The sequence below is a fragment of the Hippocampus guttulatus genome, chromosome 3 (assembly GCF_054856545.1).
Source record: "Hippocampus guttulatus isolate MCC_2025c chromosome 3, RoL_Hgut_1.0, whole genome shotgun sequence".
Classification (NCBI taxonomy): Eukaryota; Metazoa; Chordata; class Actinopteri; order Syngnathiformes; family Syngnathidae; genus Hippocampus; species Hippocampus guttulatus.
In genome coordinates this window covers 19832259-19851902 of record NC_141263.1, presented here as the reverse complement: position 1 = coordinate 19851902, position 19644 = coordinate 19832259, and the positions used below count along the sequence as shown (strand labels likewise).

At 42.0% G+C, this 19644-nt stretch overlaps 1 protein-coding gene across 1 annotated transcript in view; it reads right to left on the bottom strand.

The window, feature by feature from the left end:
* Nucleotides 1-909: 909 nt before the first annotated feature.
* LOC147207798 (semaphorin-4B-like) overlaps nucleotides 910-19644 on the bottom strand; it is a 50527-nt gene continuing 31792 nt past the window's right edge. Inside the window, exons 6-15 of the mRNA XM_086107326.1 lie at nucleotides 18746-18857; nucleotides 18310-18426; nucleotides 17131-17288; nucleotides 12564-12745; nucleotides 11554-11704; nucleotides 11272-11482; nucleotides 10703-10818; nucleotides 9116-9273; nucleotides 8683-8774; nucleotides 910-7643 (exon numbers count right to left, since the gene is read on the bottom strand). Of these exons, the coding sequence (XP_085963452.1) occupies nucleotides 6871-7643; nucleotides 8683-8774; nucleotides 9116-9273; nucleotides 10703-10818; nucleotides 11272-11482; nucleotides 11554-11704; nucleotides 12564-12745; nucleotides 17131-17288; nucleotides 18310-18426; nucleotides 18746-18857 (2070 nt within the window). The 3' untranslated portion in view covers nucleotides 910-6870. The remainder of the gene's footprint in view (nucleotides 7644-8682; nucleotides 8775-9115; nucleotides 9274-10702; nucleotides 10819-11271; nucleotides 11483-11553; nucleotides 11705-12563; nucleotides 12746-17130; nucleotides 17289-18309; nucleotides 18427-18745; nucleotides 18858-19644) is intronic.

Genomic DNA, 19644 nt, shown 5'->3' with positions numbered 1-19644 from the left:
ACTTGTATTCTTTGGCATTCGACTCAGCATGACTTAGATTTGTTCTTGGTTTTACTGTTTGGTGCTTTCTACCGCCTTTATTACCGATTTGTCTTACTGTTTATTGTGCATGTTAAATTGCTCCATGTACAGCACTTTGTATGCAGCGATGGCTGTTTGAAAGTGCTCTATAAATACTGTTGACTTGACTTGACTTGACTTGACATTGCAACTTTTTTTGTGGACTTAAAATACAAAACAACACAACCGGAAGTCAGACTGAATTTTGCAGTCTTTCACTCTGGTCAACTCAGCACTGTCCGCAACTTCGAGAAGTGTCTGCCTGGGTAGATGTCATTTTCTATCCTGGTGAGCTCCTGGGTGGTCTTTTTCATTTCTCTGATTGATTTAAGGCTCCCATCCCCATGTTTTCCTATTACCACAGTTAGCGCACTTGACCGCCAGGTGGCAGGAAAGACCAGTGTATTCAAGTCAAATCTATACTCCAAATTATGAAGAACTCGGATTCATCCAGAAATCGCTGATGGTGTAGTGGTACGCTCGCCTGATTTGTGTGCGGCCAGTTTGGGATTGGCATGCACTCAGTCAGAGCACCGTGCACGTGGAAAAGCGCTTTTCCTGTTCTGCTGATTGGATGATGGGCTGTGTGAGTTTCCATTCTGGTCACATGCCTGAAAAGTAAATACTGTACAACCATTCTCCGTCCCAGTCGGACAAGCAGTCGGAAATGCATGTAAACAAACTGCTAAATAGCATGCGCATTTGTCCTCTAGTTAGCAAATGATGATTAAAAAAATGTCCTAAAATAAACAAAATAATTATAATGCTTTTCACAATGTGCAGAAAAGTCGGTTGTAATTAAAAAAAAAAAATTACAGAATATGTCCAACAAAAAACGACACACACAAATGTCTGTCAAAAACATTGATTTTATTCATTTATCTTAAAAACTTAAAATAAAGTGCTTTTTATGTACATTATAACAAAAACAACAGTTACAATTCATCTCCATAATACAAAAAATACAGTTCACAAGTATTTACACAACAAATAATTATAATAACAATAATAATAACTGAAAAAAGAGAAGGGCATCATGCAGGCAAGACCACATTTGTCTACTTTTTTTCAGTCAACTAAGTGGATGACGTTTATTTGGATGAGGCCAAGAAGGAATATTGAATGTTAGTGGCATTGTGCTGGTCTGTATCGTGGGACTGTTTGAACAAAACAAAAATCCTAAAAAAAACTAAATTTAAAAAAAAAAGCTGTAAGGTGGCCATTACATTCATGTCCAGTACAGTATTAGTTGCATCACTGACGAGCCACTCAAAATGAAGCAAGCTGTAATTGCTCTGGAACAAAAAGCTCGTCATTAATAAATATGCACGACAATTAAGGCCAAATGGTAATTGTACATGTCAGTTTGTGTCTTCAGAAAGGCATGTGTGTGCAAAAACAAAACAAAAGCATTCTGAACAGCCCCTAATGTTATCATTTGCTTCTAACGTTAACAATGGCAGCATGACTCATGTCCTTGTGAATTGTAAATGCTGGACAGTACGACATGGCACGTTCTTTAAAAAAAAAAAAAAAAAAAAAAAAAAGGCATTTTAGACTTTTATGAGGTTATCAAGCATATAAAAGCAGGATAGTCATTTGATCATGTAGTTAGATTCCCTGGGGCCTTCATGATTTTTTTTACAAGGTCCTAAGGGGGGAAAATGTAAATTCAAACAATTTCTTAAATGAAAAATGCACACAAAAACTTAAACGTGAATTCAGCGGCGATTTGCTTCAAAATACATATGTTTGAAGATAATTGCTGAAAACGTGTGACGACTGAGAGCAATGTAGTATTGAATTGTTGAGATAGAGCATTGAAATATTTTTTTCACTATTTCAGTTGTCCCTATTTTTTGGGTGCGGTTAAAACAAAGTCCAGTAAAGCACTTGAGCACATTGCGGACGAACGCACTGACGTCAGCAGCTGGAGTTTAGCGAGACTCTTTCAGCCCAATTTAATAGACATTCCGACAGCGTCTGATCGCTTTTGAAGCGGTGATTTTCTTTAATTCATTCAAAGGGTAGGCTTGTTAATAGTATTCTCATTTCCACTTTACACGTTACTTTATTTGCCCGTGAAGGTGTTTTTAGGGTTTCTCAGTTTTACCTACACACACATAGCCCAAATAAATAACTCATGTGTAAATTTGCACCGTAAAACATGCTCAGCTGTTAGCTTCACACAAATAGTGCTCGCTTGGCTCACTCTAGAAGTAACAATATTTAACTTTGAGCGAGTTCAGGCACATTTTACATATGTCTAACTTAACGTTTTAAACTATAGTGTCACCTATATGAGAGGCAGTGTCAGGGGCATTACTAAGTTAAATTAACTAGTGGCTCGTGTGAGCATATACTGTAGCTTGAAAATGGCAGCTATAAACAGTTATGTTAGCTCAAGTATAAGATCCCTTAGGGTTAGAGTACGGTAGTCAAATCTAACAAGCAGCAGGTTTAAGCCCAATTCACCCATACTCATCTTTACGACATTAAAGTAATTTACGTTGAGGCCAAATTGACACAGGTGATGCTTTAAGTCATGTTTATAAACTGTAGTATCGTGGTTTCTGCAAGCTAAGCTAACTAGCTAGCAGCTAGTATTACCGTAAGGCCTCAGTATCAGGATTGTAGACTTTTCACAGGTCAGTAAATTAATATCTAAGGGTATATTTAATAGAGTTTCTCAGTTAGCTTACAGCCGTTCATTTTTGTGCTTGGCCAGCTCTAGAAATAATAAAATCTTAATTAGCAGCATGTTTAGTTCCAATTTACACATTTTTGGCACATTTAAAGTTATAGGGACTGCACCGTTTCCAGCACTGCTCGCGGCTAAGTAGCCTATTTCTCACTAGTGGCGGGCAGAAACCTTGTAAATCCAAAATCATCGCTTCTCAGCAGACCCCCCCAAAACAGCACGTTTGTTCAACCATTAACATTGCATCATCAAAGAGAGTAAGCCATTTCAATACTTTAGATAGATAGGCAAATAATTGGTAAAAATAACACCCACTGACTGTTAATATACATTTTTGGGAAATAATATAACATTTGCCAAATTGTGCCCAATGCGAGTGATATGTAATTGCCATTGCTTTGTCCTCTTTTACTAAAAACAAACATGAAAACTAGATACCATTCCTGCTTTAATATGCTTGATCCACAAACATGAGTGTACTCATTAGTAGTAACCTATTGTGGCAGCAAAATATTTCTGGGGAGCAAACAGTTCAGTTTTATCTCTACAACACTGATTACACAAGATCCCTTAGAAACTCACACACGCACACAATACTAAGAACAGTCAGTGGATATAATCAAATCCAAAAAATAAACAGACCACTTTTTGCGCTTTACGCTGTGCATTAATTTTGTAGAAACTAGATGTGACGGAATCGAGCCAGTTGTCGGTCACTCTGTGTTTGAAAGGTTTTCTGCTGAAACAGATATGGTGAGTTTAGATTTCAGTGGTGTGGTGCTTCTATAACATATATTCCAAGACATTGTATGGAGTTAGTGATGTTATTATCTATGAGTTTCTTACATCTTTGGGAAAAGTCTTAAGTCTCAATAGTGTACACAGAATGTTCACGATGGTCCCTGTTTTTTTTTTCTCAGTAGTTGCATTTTAATATGGAAATTGTCATTCTGTACAAACACCTTTGATTATTTGTGCTTTCACATGGACTCCAATGATGATGGGGGATGTGCATACAGAAACCTGGGGTGGGGGGGGGGGCTCATATTGAGATCATCTTTACATCCACCCCTCAAACTATTACATTTGTCAAAGTAGGTTTTGGCAAAATAATCGACCTATTAATCGATAAGAAAGTTGATCAATTTTTAAAATTTGCCTTCTAAAAAGGATGTGCTAGTGGAACATGATGTCAACTATGGGGAGGTTGAGCTCCATCTGCGCTAGAGTCCAATCACGGGGTTATTCTGCTCAAGACGGCGATGGCAGAAAGCAGGAGTTCAGAACATTCAGATGGTCTCCCATCAAAAAAAATAAATAAGAACGACTTGATCTTTAATATTTCCCATCTGACTGATCTCATGTTCTCTGCTTTATGCGGGGCAGCTGAGTCTTTCCAAAATTCCAAGTGAATATAAATGATCCAAAACATGAACATGCAAGAAAAAAAAAATATTAGGATTGCAACAAAGAAACAAATCGGTGTCAAAAGACTAGTTTCATCATCTCATCTATTTAAGACTAACCTTCCGTATTCTGCCAACTTTCCCTGTCCTTTCTTTGCGGTAGGTCAGTATCCGAAACATGAACATGGAAATAAAATATTACCGAGAGTAAAGCTAATCAAAACTTTGAAGATACAGGTTTTTCTTTGACCTGTGACAGTGCCAAACTGAATCCAGCAGAAGGCTAATTTAATATTTTATACTCAGAAGTGACTAAATTGTGAATAAACTCAAGATTCTGGAAACAGGTCCTCAGTATGCGTCTGATGACTTCCTGTTTTCTGCCATATCTCCCCATCCTTTTCTGTGAATGGCTGCTGCAAGTCATTTGTTGTCAGTCTGATAAACAGAATTTTTAAAATTCAAAAACTTATGAAATATAACATTTTAATTGGATCAAAATTTGGATATATAGGACCAATATGGCAGTCACATTCAATGGTGACCTAATGTGGAGTAAAGGACATGAAGAAGCGTCAGGAACCGGAATTCAGGCTTTTTCACTGGGCTCATTTTTAGGTCCTGGCTATAGCAACAAGTGACCATAAAAAACATGTGACGTGACCAGGAAAAACAATCCTGATTTTTTAAAATGACTGTACCTGCTAGCTAACAAAGATTCTATTTTAGTTTTGACTTTTTTTTTGTGGTCTACACAGTTGAATACATTGTTGTAGTAAGAGAAGCAGAGAGTAAGGGAGAGCCGTGTAGATTTGCTGGTTTGTGTCTACCTAAGTGGTCTGCAACCAACTGTTTTTTTTTTAAAATTCGTATAAAAACTCCACTGAACACAATGTACTTGAGTGCCTTTAACAAAAGCCTCTGTGTGCTCTTTGTGATCCTAAAATGAAGAAGGTGGGAGAGGTCATCACAACACAATGGCACTACTGCAAGTTAATTGCTTTTTTTTTTTTGGCACAGAACATAGGATGGTTCAGTGCGACCCTGAAGATTTTTTTTAAAATGTATTTATTTTTTTAAACTCCTTGGCTTTCTGTTAAGTAAAGCGGGGTATACACGAACCGACTTTTACACATGACAAGAAAATCCAAAAGTGTGTTCTTCCTCATCTTCATGTAGAGTGTTACTCAAGATGATCCTCACAGCACACTCTCCACACGTTAACAATGTCTGTCACAGTGCCAAGGCTGAACTGTGAAAGGCATCATGGTGCCACGGGGCACCCAACAAGACCAGAAAAAAACACAACGAAAAAATAGAGGACTGGTTGAGGCTGTGTTCGGAATCAGGCTAGCCACAATAGAGATGGTTGTTTTATTGTGCTGTTCAAACATATCGTGAGGGATTTCCACCGATGAAAAAAATAAACGCATACAATACAAAACGATAAATGGACATACAGTGCTTTGTTTGTATTCATTTTGTAAAATACACTCAGCTCAAAACAATAACATTTAATAAATGAGTTCAATATTTGTTACTGAAGGTCCAATGGCTGGCTAACTGGCTAATTATGCGACAGCAATTGACGTAAAAAGCCCCAGTGGTGTTCCAAAAATTATTTTCAGTTCTGGGCCTTCCGGTGTGGAGTTTATACTATAGGAATATGGTTCATATTCACTGTAGTCCATCATATAGAAATTCCTTTACTTTTATTTGGGAGTAGGGAAATTTGCGAATGATTCCGAACACAGCCCAAGGGTCTAGTCACTATAGAGTATATTGTGGTTGATAACTCTTCTACTTGTTTCCTTGTCATGTTAATAGTGTTGGATGATGTCTCAGACAAGTTCTCCAAAGACTCAACATGACCATTTGCTCCTCTATTTGTGTCAGGCACCAGCTCCAGCATTAGCATTAGCATCAGCGAGCTTTCTCATTGGCTCTTGTTGTTTCGCGTCACAATCACGGAGCCAGTGGATTGACCCATCTCAGTGTTCACCACAAGATAAACAATTGCATAAACGCGTAAAGAATTGAAAAGGTGAAACATTTACGGTTGTTGTTTCCTGAAAAGACACCGCAGGCTAATCGCTCAGGCTAATCGTTCAGTGGCATCCCAAAAAAGGAGGTCTTTCCTGGCTTGGATCAAGGGAGGAAAAATGAGATCAGTGTGCATGTACCCCCGCTTCATTCTCCCATATTTCATACTCATCGTAGTACCTGTACGATTCCGCGTTGACGCTCGCCATCCGACGTTCCGTGGCATGAATGGAATTCTCTGTTCTGGCCATACATTCAGGAAGGTACACGTCAGCTTGTTTGCTGCCCATGTCACCACGCCTTTGATTTGATACGATGTCTTACAGTCTCATCGTCGGTCATCATCCACACACTGTTCGTGAGAATGCTTTTTTGTTGTTGTCATTCTTGAACCTGAATTTGGTGGCTTTTGTGCGGCCGGGGGCAGTAGACGTCTAAGGACAATTGACTTGAAGACATAAATGCTGAGCGAGCGTCTTCTGTCTTGCTTTGCCGCTCTGCGCACGCATATTGGATGCAATTAGTGGACATGAGGAAATGACTAAAACTAGTGGAGAGCAGCTGCCAAGTCCTCAACCCTTGCTGGAGCTGCTCTTCCCATCCCACGTGCAGCTTGAAAGCAAAGACAATGAGCAAAATAAAAAGCCGCCAGTGATGGTCTCACACGATGGAGTCTTTAATCTCCGAGCCTAACCGCACTCTGGGCCGGGGACAAGTGGGCGAGTACTCCACGTGGCTCTCCTTGACGTTGAGCGGCCGGCCGTCGGAAGCGTCGGAGAAGCTCTTGCTCTCCGGCGAGGACTCCCTGGTGGGCGTGCTGCAGATGTAGTTGTCGTTGAGCGTCTGGTAGCCCTTGTGGTCCGATGTGGACACGGGGATGGTGTTGCCGTTGAGCGGTAGGCTCTCTGTGGGCTTGCTGGCTATCCTGGGCTTCTTCTGCTGCATACTGGCGCGCTCGCCCTGCTTGAGCATGGACTTCATGTGGTCGCGGTTGCGGTAGATGACGAACAAGGAGAAGACAACGAGGGAGAAGGCGAGCAGCGCGCACACCACAATGAGCTCGTTCCAGTAGGTCTTTGTGTGGATCTGCTCCGAGCGAGACTCGCCAGGAAGGATCATGACCTCCTCGAGCCTCACGTGCGGCGTGCGCGAGTGGCCCACCGCCGTCGTGGTGCTCTCCTGCCGGGGTTCCGCTCTCACGCAGTAGTTGGCCAGCAGCTGGCGGAAGCTCTCCTCCTCCGACCAGCACTCGTAGGTCTCCGTCTTGTCGGCCTGCGCCACCACCACCAGGCTGCCCTCGGGCGTGGCGTACAGGGACTGACTGGCGCCGTCGCTGTAACGCCACTTCCTCCGGGCCAGGTTGGAGCGCAGCTTGCAGGGCAACACCCGGAATGTGTTGGGAGGAATTGTGATAAGCTGGCAACGGGACCCACCTGTCCCAAGAGTGCACACAAACGACAAGAAATTTGTGTGTCGTGATGTAAATAAATGTGGGGAAATTTACCAAATTCGGCCCTCAGGCACATTTAATCCTGCCCTCGGTGCAAATCTTGACTAATAAAACTTTAATAATTGATTTCTTTGATCGATGCTATATTAATCCCTGAGTAAAGCGTTTAAAAAAAACATGTGTTTCTTTTCATCAGAACATTTTGTGTTTAAAATAAAATCTTTAAAAAAAAATCTTTATATTTATACAGTGGTGCCTTGAGATACGAGTTTAATTCATTCTGTAACCATGCCGTAACTCAAAACACATGCATCTCAAATCCTCTTTCCCGAATGAAATAAATGGAAATTACTAGTAAATATTAGCGATTACATAATTCTACAACAAAGGTGTCAAACCTAAGGCCCCGAGGCCAGATCTGGCTTGCCATGTCATTTTACGTGGCCCGCGAAAGCAGATCATGTGTCTCAACTTCCACGGGCCTTGCTAAAATCTGTACCGAAATGTCAAATTGTCCTGTGCAAGAAATATCATTGAGATTTCAATGCAATCATTTTGTATTTTACACTCACTTGAACAATAATTCAAGAAACAAGAAACAAAGAGTTGAGTTGACTGATTTCAAAACTAGAAATCCATCAATTTGTTGTGTACAAGTAATATTAGTTTGAGTGTAACTCCAAAATGAGTTTGACACCTCTGTTCTACAGCATAATAAAGGAAAAAAAGGGACCACTTGAATATTAGGAATGCTCAGCCAAAAACACTTATTAGAGAGATTTTCATCGTTATTTTTTTACTTTTAAAAAACAAATAAAACACTTTAGTAAACATTCGTAACTTAAATATGATGCTTTGCTCAATGAAGGATTTTATATGAAATTAAAGCAAGCATACATTTAAAAGTGTTAACAATCCACTTGTTTGCTTCAGGGTACAAGCCACAACATCAATATGTCGTTTTTGCAGTATGTGTGTTTTTGTTGCAAAATGTCACTTGCTAAAAAAAAAAAAACACTCACGGGCAGTTGCTGGTCGGGCAGATCTCGGGACTGAGAGCGTCCTATTACAAATGGCCGATGTGTCAGCCTCCTCCACATCTTGCTGCCAGTGGCTGAGACAGGACATGACACACAAAAACACCCACAGCTGCAGATTAAGTGACATATTGTGTGCAGATGCACTTCCATCTAGCGCAAGTCTTTCATTAATGGCATGATCACAGTGATCCCTGATTTCTAATGGAGAGAAAAAAAAAGGTTTCAAAATCTGAACAAATTGGAGGTTGATTGAACAATACCTTGGAATGGGTTGCATTCATCCTGAGTGGTACACTGTGTTATGGTGCTGTATTTTATTCATGCTCTATCTTATTCAGAGTATTGCACAGCACATTGTGTTATAACAATTTGGAGCACGTAGAGAATGTTTGCGGTTCCGACATTGCCAACCTACCTGTCAGGCGGTGCCATCCTAACGTCCCGACAAAGGCGTCCGGTCCAGGCGCAGTAAGGGTCTCTGGACAGGACACACTCGCCGCAGCTCGGGTAGTTGGAGCAATTGGCCACGGGTACCTCCACCAGGCCAGAGTATGACGACACAAACAGAAGGCCCTGCACAAGGGAGGAACCAAACGCGTATGTTGGTATTCATCAGAACTATCCATTTTCTGTAAAATCACAAACACACATCAACTCCTTCCATTTTGTATAGGCTTTCCCAGTCGACTCTGGACTGGTTCTCAAACAATTACATGACCCATCTAGACTGACAACTTTTCTTATTCGCACCTAGGGATAATTTAGAGCAGGAATGGGCAAACTTAAAAGCTGGGAGGGGTTCCCAATTTTTCATCAGTGCAGTCCACATAGGACCATGAATTTCCTAACAAGATACATGACAAAAATGCGATTTCAACTATGGACAAAAGACGTGCAAAACACATGCTCTTAATGTATTTCAGTTTTCAATTCATGTGTAAAAGATCCATTGTCCTAACCCAATAACAAAGGGATTGAAGAAAACAACAAAATAACCACATGCTGTATCCACCCCCACCACCGAGGCGCAAAGGGCTCTCTTGCATAGAAATTACCCTTCAAAGACGGCACAAAACTGCTGAACAAGAAACCAGCATTAAGTTTAGGAACTCATTTTGTGCATGTTTTCATAACAATCAACTTACTCAAAATTTTAATGTGATGAGTTTTGTTCTTTTCCTACTTTTCAAAGTGCTTAACTGAAATATTGCTGTATGTTTTGTGTGCATAAACACCCCATTGAGAAGTTTGAAACGGAACTCATAGCCTAGTTTCATACTTCTATTTTATTTTATTGATTAATTTGTTTTTTGTTTTTTTTTGGAAAGTGCACAAAAGCACATGCAAAACATGCAAACTCCACTAATGGAATGCCCAAACTGATATTAGAACCCAGAGTTTCAGAACCGCAGGGCAGTCATGCTTAAACGCTATACCTCCACGCGGCCTCACGCCCAAACAATTACATAGTTAAAAACAATTTAAGTAAATAGAGCACAAAATCTGTCCAGATGTTCTCCTGCTTGGCGCCAGTAGGGTAGTTAAATTGGGGGTGACCACGCATACACGCAATATTGTCCTCAACTCATTTTATCAGCTATGACGCACACTCTATGGAGTCTATATTCAGGCTGTCCTTCCCAGTGGTATATTAAACAAACATGACCGAATCTTGTTTGTCTTTCATCGGCCAGAAAACATGGGAAAGTAGCTCTGGCTTTATTAGAATGACATAATCTTGTGATAAGAGTCCATTTTGGCCTGCGGGAGAGGCCATTATGTCATAAAGAAAGGAAGGTAATGAAATTGAGCTGCGGCTAAAACGCCAGCGAGGATCATAAACTCTGCTCCAGATGGCCAAATAACTCTTAAGAAAACGCGGCAGGATGGCCCCAGAGGGGAGGGGATGTCTTCGGGCAGCATGGTAAATTTAGCTCTCCTGCTGTTTTTCTTTCTGACTTTCACAAATTATCATCGAAAAAGTTCTGTAAGATGTAGTTACTCTCTGAGGGTCCAGTTCGATGTGTTGCACGGGCTGCGGGTCGGCAAACAGAACCATCTCTTCGATGATGTGCATCTTGTCGTTGGTGTTGATGGCCTTGTGCAGCTTTCCGTCATCTGGGCACAACAGAAAAAACAAAAGGTTGCAGGTTTGAAACCCACCGCATGGTAAACTATGGACTTTTCGGAAAATATATCTGTGAGTGAGCCCTCCCGCTATCATCGCCCACACCAAATTTCTCTCCCCGATGCATGATTAACTTTGTTGGACGGAGAACACCGCATTTAACACTCCTGCTGTCATGTCACGGTCAAAAAAGAATGCAGATGCATTCAGTTTTGTTGAATGAGACAGGGCTAATTTTTAGCAAGACCAAAATATACGGTGTGAGAATTCTTGATCCTTAGGTTAGTTTGACAAAAGCATCCCACTGATATGTTCTTAAATTAAGGCAGCTGGCAACTACTTTGAATTGTAAAAATAACACTGTTCAAAATGGATCAACATTTTGCCACAGTTTGGAATAGTCCTCACAAATTCCGATGTGGTTTGTGTTATTTTTGTTCAACCTGTTCCGATGAAGAGCACGTCGTAGGCCCTCTCCATGCCCTGGATCTTGTGAACGGCAATCTGCGTGTAGCGCACGCTGCGTTTCAGCAGCAAGGGGGCGCTGCGGATCACGCTGTCCATCAGGAAATGATCCTTGACAAAGTTGAGCACCTTGTCAGGCATGTGCAAGGACGACTGGATTCCCATTTGCCTGGCGTGGTTGGTCACACACTGTGGGGGACGGGAAACAAGAGGTGGATAATTAAATACACATTCATCCAAAAAGAGAGGATGCAACTCACCGCTCCGGGTCGTGGTTCTGGTGCAGGGTGGTTGTATGTGTACCACTGCTGGGTCTCCCTGTTGACCTGCCTGTAGCGCCCACTGAAGGCCCGCTCCACCTGTGCCATGGTGAAGGCACAAACTGCTGAGCTGCCCGACGCGCCTTTGTACCTGCCAACAGTTACAAGTTTAAATAGTGTTGCCACATGAGTAGTGTCTTGACGAAGTAGTGTTGTACATGATATGGGGGAAGAAAAAAAAGTGGTCAGTTGTTCGTGCTTTTGTTCTGGATAATGATACAAAGACCTCTGTGGCATGTTCAAGTTTGTCCCTTAATTCTGAAATGTGCAATATGATGAATAAACGACACTTGTGCAGTTTATAGTTGTGCAGAGGATCTCCACTATTCGTGGAGGATAGGGATTGCGCCGGCCCGCATATAACAAAAATGTGTAAATAACTGAAGCCTATTAAAAGTGCATTGAAAAAAAATGAACACACACACAAAAAAATTGATTAAGTGGGTATACAGGGCCAATAAATATTTTTTACAAAAAATGTGGACTGGCCCTCCCACGCCACACCCCCACAACCCTCTCTCCAAGCCAAAAAAATAAATAAATTCTTGAAAACATTTTTATAGTTTTTTCACTTTTTACTTTATTTAATATTCATCCCATTCAATTCCAGTTTCATTTTACTCATGCTGTAATTTGTAACTAAATTTTCAATTGAATTTGCAATTAAAAAATAATGTAACTACCACTTTTAACAAATTCAGCGATGCAAAGAGTGAGTTTTAACTCTGAATACATTGCAACAAACGCATTCAATTTTTTTACTAAACTGGATAAGGATTTAAAATGTGAATTAAATTAGGAGATCTTTTCTTTGACGTTTTAGATGTTGAGAGTATTCTGTGTGCTTTTTTTAGAGAACGTTTTGTAACACCCATGTAGAGTATACAGTATTTTTTATTTTTTTTAAACAGCCAAGCTCATAATACTTTATCCTGTCTTAAGTCTCTTACCACTGTGATGTGAAAACGCCGTAGAAGACGGTGCTCTCCCAGCTGTCTCCCATGGGCTTCAAGACAAACATGTCCTGGATGATGTTGAAAGGGAAACCGTCATCGGGCAGGGAACACAGGAGCTGGGCCTTCAGGAAGGTGGTCCACTTCTTCTGCAGCACACGCTCACCACCTCTGTCTCCCTGGAAACAAGCGTCAACACATAATTAACAACCGCCGGCCATTTTGGACAATTTTATGTTTCCATGGGAACTGTTTGGGGGATGCCCTTTACTGTCGTCAGTGCACAAAGCAGCGTCTTCTATTCTCGACGTGCGCGAGTTTGGTGTGGTAGAACCGGACGAATTCCTCGCAGAGGTGTTTGATGCTCACTGGGGGGCAGTCATTCTGTTACGTGCTCGACGACAGATGCAGTTGCTTCTTTGTTCTTTTAAGGCTGCTGCCGGGTTTCGAATATGAAAGTTGCAGAAGATAAGACATATGGCGGTACGACACAAGACAGAGGATCCAAATCACATCATTTGGACGCAAAAACGAGCCGATGAACCAATAGAGAGTCCTATCAAGGCAATGGAAGTGGCAACCATTAAATATCATCAGCAATGCTTAAAAACATCCGGGGCCATGTCACACTTATAGTTATGCTCAGGGTGCAGATGATGACGACAAAGCACATGAATGCCATTCAATGGGAAACATCAAGAGCTTCTATCTTTTCTTTTGCAACATCAATGTTTGTCTTATTTTTGGGAAATGTTGTTTTTTTTTGAAACACATGACCCCCTGCTAGCTAGAAGATGAGCGGTACTGTGTTTGTTTGCAAACAGGTGTGTGACCCGTGAACGAGGCGGCTACACTTCCTGTGGAAAGAATAAAAAGTAAGAAGTATGTCTCCTTTATATGAATCAAAGTACAAACACTTCAGCTTTCTTGCCGTTGCCTCTTGAAGGAGAGGACGCAGCACAAATGTAAACAAAAGCCAAGATATTAATGAACGCTTTTAAGGTCGTGCCTCACTGCTTTCCCCTGAGATTTAACGGAGACGGGAAGAATCCTCACACGAACGCTCGTCAGACGACCTCGGAGCCTGGTAATGATCAGCCAAACTGTCAACATGCGGCGAAGAGAGAAAGAACCAACAACCAGGTGGCTCGAGCGGAGGAGGAACCAAAAACAGCCAAATCTCACGACAGGTTGCAGCAGCGTCAGGGCCTCAATAACCCTGAACTCCCTTACAAGAGCGCAGGGGAGGTAAGAACATGTGAGAAGTGGAACATTCCCTCCCGCCGCAAGCTCTTAAACATGAACAATCATCTCGCCGCGTGTGGAGGTGAAGCCTGGTGGGACTGCTGCGGGCCTGGGAGCCAATTAAGCTGCACTACAGTAGCCTTTGCTCATATTGTAATGAGGCGCGTGCATTCCAGCTCTCTCAGCTGTCCACTGCTCTTGTTAAGTATGCTTGTATTGTACTTTTGCATGGAGGCAACTCCCCACAGATAGCTGGACTGGGAAAATATGCCTCTAGGACATCAATAGTTCACATTATACGTCAAAATCTTGGCAGAGACTACAGATAAGAATGCCGTATTTTCCACAGAAAAAGGCGCACTGGATTATGAGGCGCGTCTTCAATGAATGGCCTATTTTGTAATTTTTTTTCATACATTGGGCGCACCGCATTATAAGACGCAATCTACAATGCATCCACTAGACGGAGTTACGCACAAGGAAATGCCAACAGAACAATTAGATGTCAGTAAAACGTATTTAATAAAGCAGAGACACAGTTCACTTACCCAACAGCAAGTTATAACATTGACTCGTTCACGGTGACCTCTCTTGCAGCTGCTCTATTTCCGTGTTCAACTGCGTAACCCGATCGCCATTAGTTTGAACTCGAAGGTAGTTGGCACTCGCTTTCCAGTCTCGACTGCATTCTGACTCTTTGTCAGAACAAAACGAACGAAGCAACCAAATGTTGAAATGTTGTAACTCATCTTTTGCACTGCACATTTTTAGATCGCCAGCATTGACTGTTGACAGCTTTCCATGTTCTCCCATGCTTGTGTGCCCTCGGGGCATGCTGGCTTCCTCCCACATTCCAAAAACACGCATGCTAGGTTTACAAAAGACTCTAAATTGTCCCATAGGTGTAAATGTGACAGTGAATAAGTTGTTTGTCTATGTTTCCGTTGCAATTGGCTGGCCACTCCAAGGCTTCGATATCTGATGCTGTTGCATCGATAACGATATCATTTAATATCGCCATTCTCTCCCATCACTGATAAAGCGCAGCAGTTCTATGCTCCAGTGAGTAATCCACCACCTTTTCCACATCCCCGCATCCAGGGTACACACCTGAATAAACACAGGGCAGCCCGAGTGGGAGAAAGGGAGGAGGACACGTCGGAAAAGAAAAACACCAACTCGCGAGCGGAATGACTTGGCGAGGCAGAGCGAAGCGGTAGTAGAAACACGGCGGGAAACTTTCAAAGATGTCCAAAGATGGCCCCGCCTTATCTGACAACGCACACACTGAGCTCGGTGGGAGTCTGCCAAGATTAAATAAACACTCTTAAAAAAACATTGACAACAGCCTGGTGCATAACACGGCGAAGGGAACGCGTGCATCCAATAAACTATGTCGCCCCAGGAAAGCCAAAAACGTTGTTTTGCTTGAATTACCAAATGCTGCATTGTTTAAGTTGATCTTATACTGTGGTCATATACTTCTGCGCACCAACAACAACAAAATCATGTCGCAATCGCGAATTAAATTTGCCTCCAAAAATGCAAATTTATTACGCTGTCATTGATCAGAAATCAGAATGTTGCAGATGACGTTTCCGCCGGCAGCCACGCCCGTCGAGCACTGAGCAGAAGAAAAGGCTTTAATACCTAACAAAAGCTAAATGGCTGAAAACATTACATTTATAAGATAATTTGTCTCTTTTCAACTGTTGTGTATCAGCACAGGCTTATATCATCGACTAAAAAAAACCTAAACCTCATGAAAATTGGTTGTGAAATGAGCAAAGTATGACTTATTTTCAGTTTACATGCCTAGCCGTTGCTGGGAACGCTGCCCCCACCAACATGGCCACCACATAGGCACGTCATTAACTACTTTCTAGCCAAATAAGTGAATCCGATGAATATCCCCCCCTGTTCGTTGAAACTGAATCGGCCGCAACGTGCTTGCTTTTAAGATGGCCGTGGATCACGGTCATGCTGCCATGTAAGGAAAGTTCTGTCTCACAGGTTTTGCCTTTTGCGTTTTTTGTTGTTGTTGTATTTTTTTTATTTTTTATCATTGACTCAATTGTGACTTGTCAGCATGTTTTTGGATTTGAAAAGTAACACACCAAAGTGGTCGTGGTACTGTCAACCTCAATGGATAAAATCTACCTGCATTTGGCGGGTTGGCAGGTGTTAACCCTTTCAGGGACAACAGTTACTTATCTTGTTATCAGGTTATCATTATTGGTGCATGAAGGGGTTAATGTTACGCCCTGCCTGCGACCCTCGCAAGAGTAAGTGCAATAGAAAATGGATGGATGGATACATTTTGATGGTAACCAACGCTGGGCATGACACACACACACACACACACACACACACACACACACACACACACACACACACACACACACACACACACACACATTCCTGATAAGCTTCGGATCGCAACAAACAGCAATGCATGCAGGAAATACTAAAACAGCATAACAATGCAGTGCATTGATGGTTCAAGGTATCATAAAGCAGCAAATCGATACGCTGCCTCCAGTGCAATAAAAGATGACTGGAGAGAGACACAGTTTGGGGTTACTTTCACAGTCACTTTCCATACGCAAAATGCAGACTAATTGGCACAACCTCCAGGAGCCAGCCGAGTGTCAAAGCCAAGCAGGAGTGAGTCATTAAGCTGTCGCTTAGATTTCATGCTATCCCCCCCCACCCCCCCCCCCCCACCACCACCACCCACACCCCCTTCCTCCCCCCCTGAATGTTTGTCAAATTCCAAGTGGAGTTCTTGGACGCTGCAAATGTTTTACGTAAATAAGAGTCTTTAAAAGCATGTGCCTGTGCCCCCCCCCCCCCTCCCCCGGCTCTGTTCGATTGGTCAAATGGAACCAAACATCAATAATAGTTACTTTGGATCATGTGACACAAGTTCCTCCATGAGCCAAAATAAATCACGTAAGTCATCGTGAATCCCTGAAGATAAAAATACAAGCTGCGAGTGGAATGTAACTCAAAGTTATTAAAAATAGTATTTTTTCTCTAAATATTCAAAATGTACTGTATATTCTAAATATTTTTCTAAATTTAATCAAACAACAAAAAAAGGATGTTGCATTACTGTGACTAAAAAAATAATAATAAAAAAAAGTGGAGTGATGCACTATTTCCATCACGTTTCATACATGTTCCAACGTGGGAGAGTCCCACCTCTCTCTGAGTGGCAATTCTACCCACGTTTAAAGACAAAGGCAGCTGGAGGCCCGCTGCGTCTGTTTTTTTTTTTTTTTGTGCGTGTGCAGCCGACCAGGTATCGTCTTACCTTGCACACGCGAGCGATCCTCGACACAATGGTGTTGTCGAAGAAGTCAAATTCCTTCCCCGCCTCGCTGAAGAAGAAGTAAATCTTGTCGTCATCGCCCACGGGGTTCCCTATTGGCTGACTCTCTTCTATGTAAGCCGAGCCCACGAAGATGGGATCTGTTGGAAAAAATGGAGCAAAACAAACCAAAAAAAAAATGGATCATTGTGTTTTGCCTTTATACACGGGGAGTCGCCTTGACATTGCTTTAGTTGCAACATGTAACAATACAGTAAGTCACTCCCGGGGGAGAGAAGATGAAGCTTAAACCCTGGCTGTAATTGCACTCAGATGTCTCATCAGCATGAATTACAGACAGATCCAAATACAAAAGAGGCCTTAATTGCGCACAGCGCGCGGCATCCTTTGGCAAAGCATTTACCAAGAGCATGTGTGCCCACTGACAGAAGTCAGCCATCTAAAGAGGAGCTTGTCCTCTCTGCACGCGCCCTGCTAATGAGCACTACTTCTGAACGCTCACCTGCTCAGTTGGACAGATACATCATGGATAATACAAGCCTTGTTTCACCCAAGTCTAAATCGATGCCTTTGTTAATTAACCCATTCAGTACTAGCCAATTCTAGACCAAGTCTGAAAAGACGTTTAAAAACGTCTTTGGGAGTGAATGAGTTAAAAAAAAAAATGCTGCTATTCGGTCAAAATCGAACCGAAATAAAGTGATACAAATGTACAAGTGGACCGGATTTTATCCAAAACAAAATCATTGTATTTTATTGAAAGATAATCAATCCATGCATCCATTAGCAGAACAGCTGAGCCTCACAGTAGTTGTGGGCATGGTGGAGCCTATCCCGGTACGGTCAGTACGCACTGAAGTGGTTGCAAGCCAATCGCAGGGCACACAAACAAACAACCATTCAAACTCACAGTCACACAATTTGGAGTGTTCAAATAACCTACCACACATTTTTTTGGGGCGGAATGTGGGAGGAAACCGGAGTACCTTGAGAAAACGTAAGCAGGCGCGAGTTGAACATGCAAACTCCACACAGGAAAGCTGAAGCCCGGATTTGAAACCACGACGTCTGCACTTTGGGGCTGATACGCTATTAAGATATAATATACTCGACAATCAAGTTATGTATGTGGCGTGATTTGAGGGTGACTGGAGACTTTACCTTGCAGCCATTTTAAAGAGTTTTCCGTCTTTAGTGCCGTTCCTTGGCCTAAACTCTTATAAATGACAGGCTCGTTGCCTTGGAAGTTGCTGACTGTGCCTGTGTACAACTCAGCATCTAAAAAAAAAAAAGAAGAAATAAAATGTAATATGTTGAAAATGGATGATCTAATAAGGCAGCCATAATCCATTAGAAAGAAATAATGCGCCTGCGTTAAGGATGAAGACAAAGTCTGAATGGTGGATTAGGCAAAGTGCTAATAACCAGACCATTATTTACAGAAAGCTGAACCACAAACAGAAGATACTCATTTGCAATGATAAGAGGTTCAGGGCAGTGGTGAGTAGGTTAGGGGTAGGGGGGCTGGGGGATGAGGGTTTTAAATAACCCAATGCAAAGTCCACCACTGCTCATTCGTAATTTTCGTAATGCGCACCGACAATGATGGCAGTGGATTTATATTCAGGATTAAAAGGGCAGCGGCTGCGTCCGTCCTCCATCGCCACCTCACCGACATCATCCCTCGCCAGGGTGAACGTGGACGTGTTCTGCAGACAGACGGGCACAGTGTGATGATGTCATCCTAATAACAATGACCTCAGTAGCCTCGAGTGCTAATATACACAAGCGAGCGCGACTTACTGGCGGTGTGGACGGTGACTAAACAGGTTGTCCTTTACTACACGTATGGTTTAAATTGTGAGCAAAATGCTCTTCGATCTGCCACATGAGCCTTAATGCTTTGCTTTGTAAGCATGCGGTGATAAAACATCTGTTTTCCTTCAGGTTTCCCCCCCCCACACAAAACGCAAAGGCATTTGTAATTGAATTAATGAGAATGAAAACGGAGTATTGGTGCATGTCTCCACTCAGGCCTACTGAAAACAATGGTGTGTTGAGTTTACTCAATGGTTGCATTAAATAAAATCATCTGGAGCCAGATACATTTTTTTAAGTAGATGTATAGTATCCTTACTGGATTTCAGTGACGTCAAGCTGACACACACACACACATACACACACACATACACATATATATATATATATATATATATATATATATACAGTATATATATACAGTATATATGATTTTTTTCCCACATTTGGAAGAGTCTTGGTTCCGATATCTGTTTCCATGGGATTTTTTTTCTCTCTTCAAGTTGACATGACACAAATCCCAATAGTACCAGTTGAGAGCAAACTGAGCCCCTGGAACCATGGAGCATAAATCCTTTGTATGAGTTCAACGTCCTGACTATCTGTCCAAATCATGTCTGCCTGTTAAAAGAAGAGCTATAAAAATAAACACGCGATCCATGTGACAGACCGTCCTGC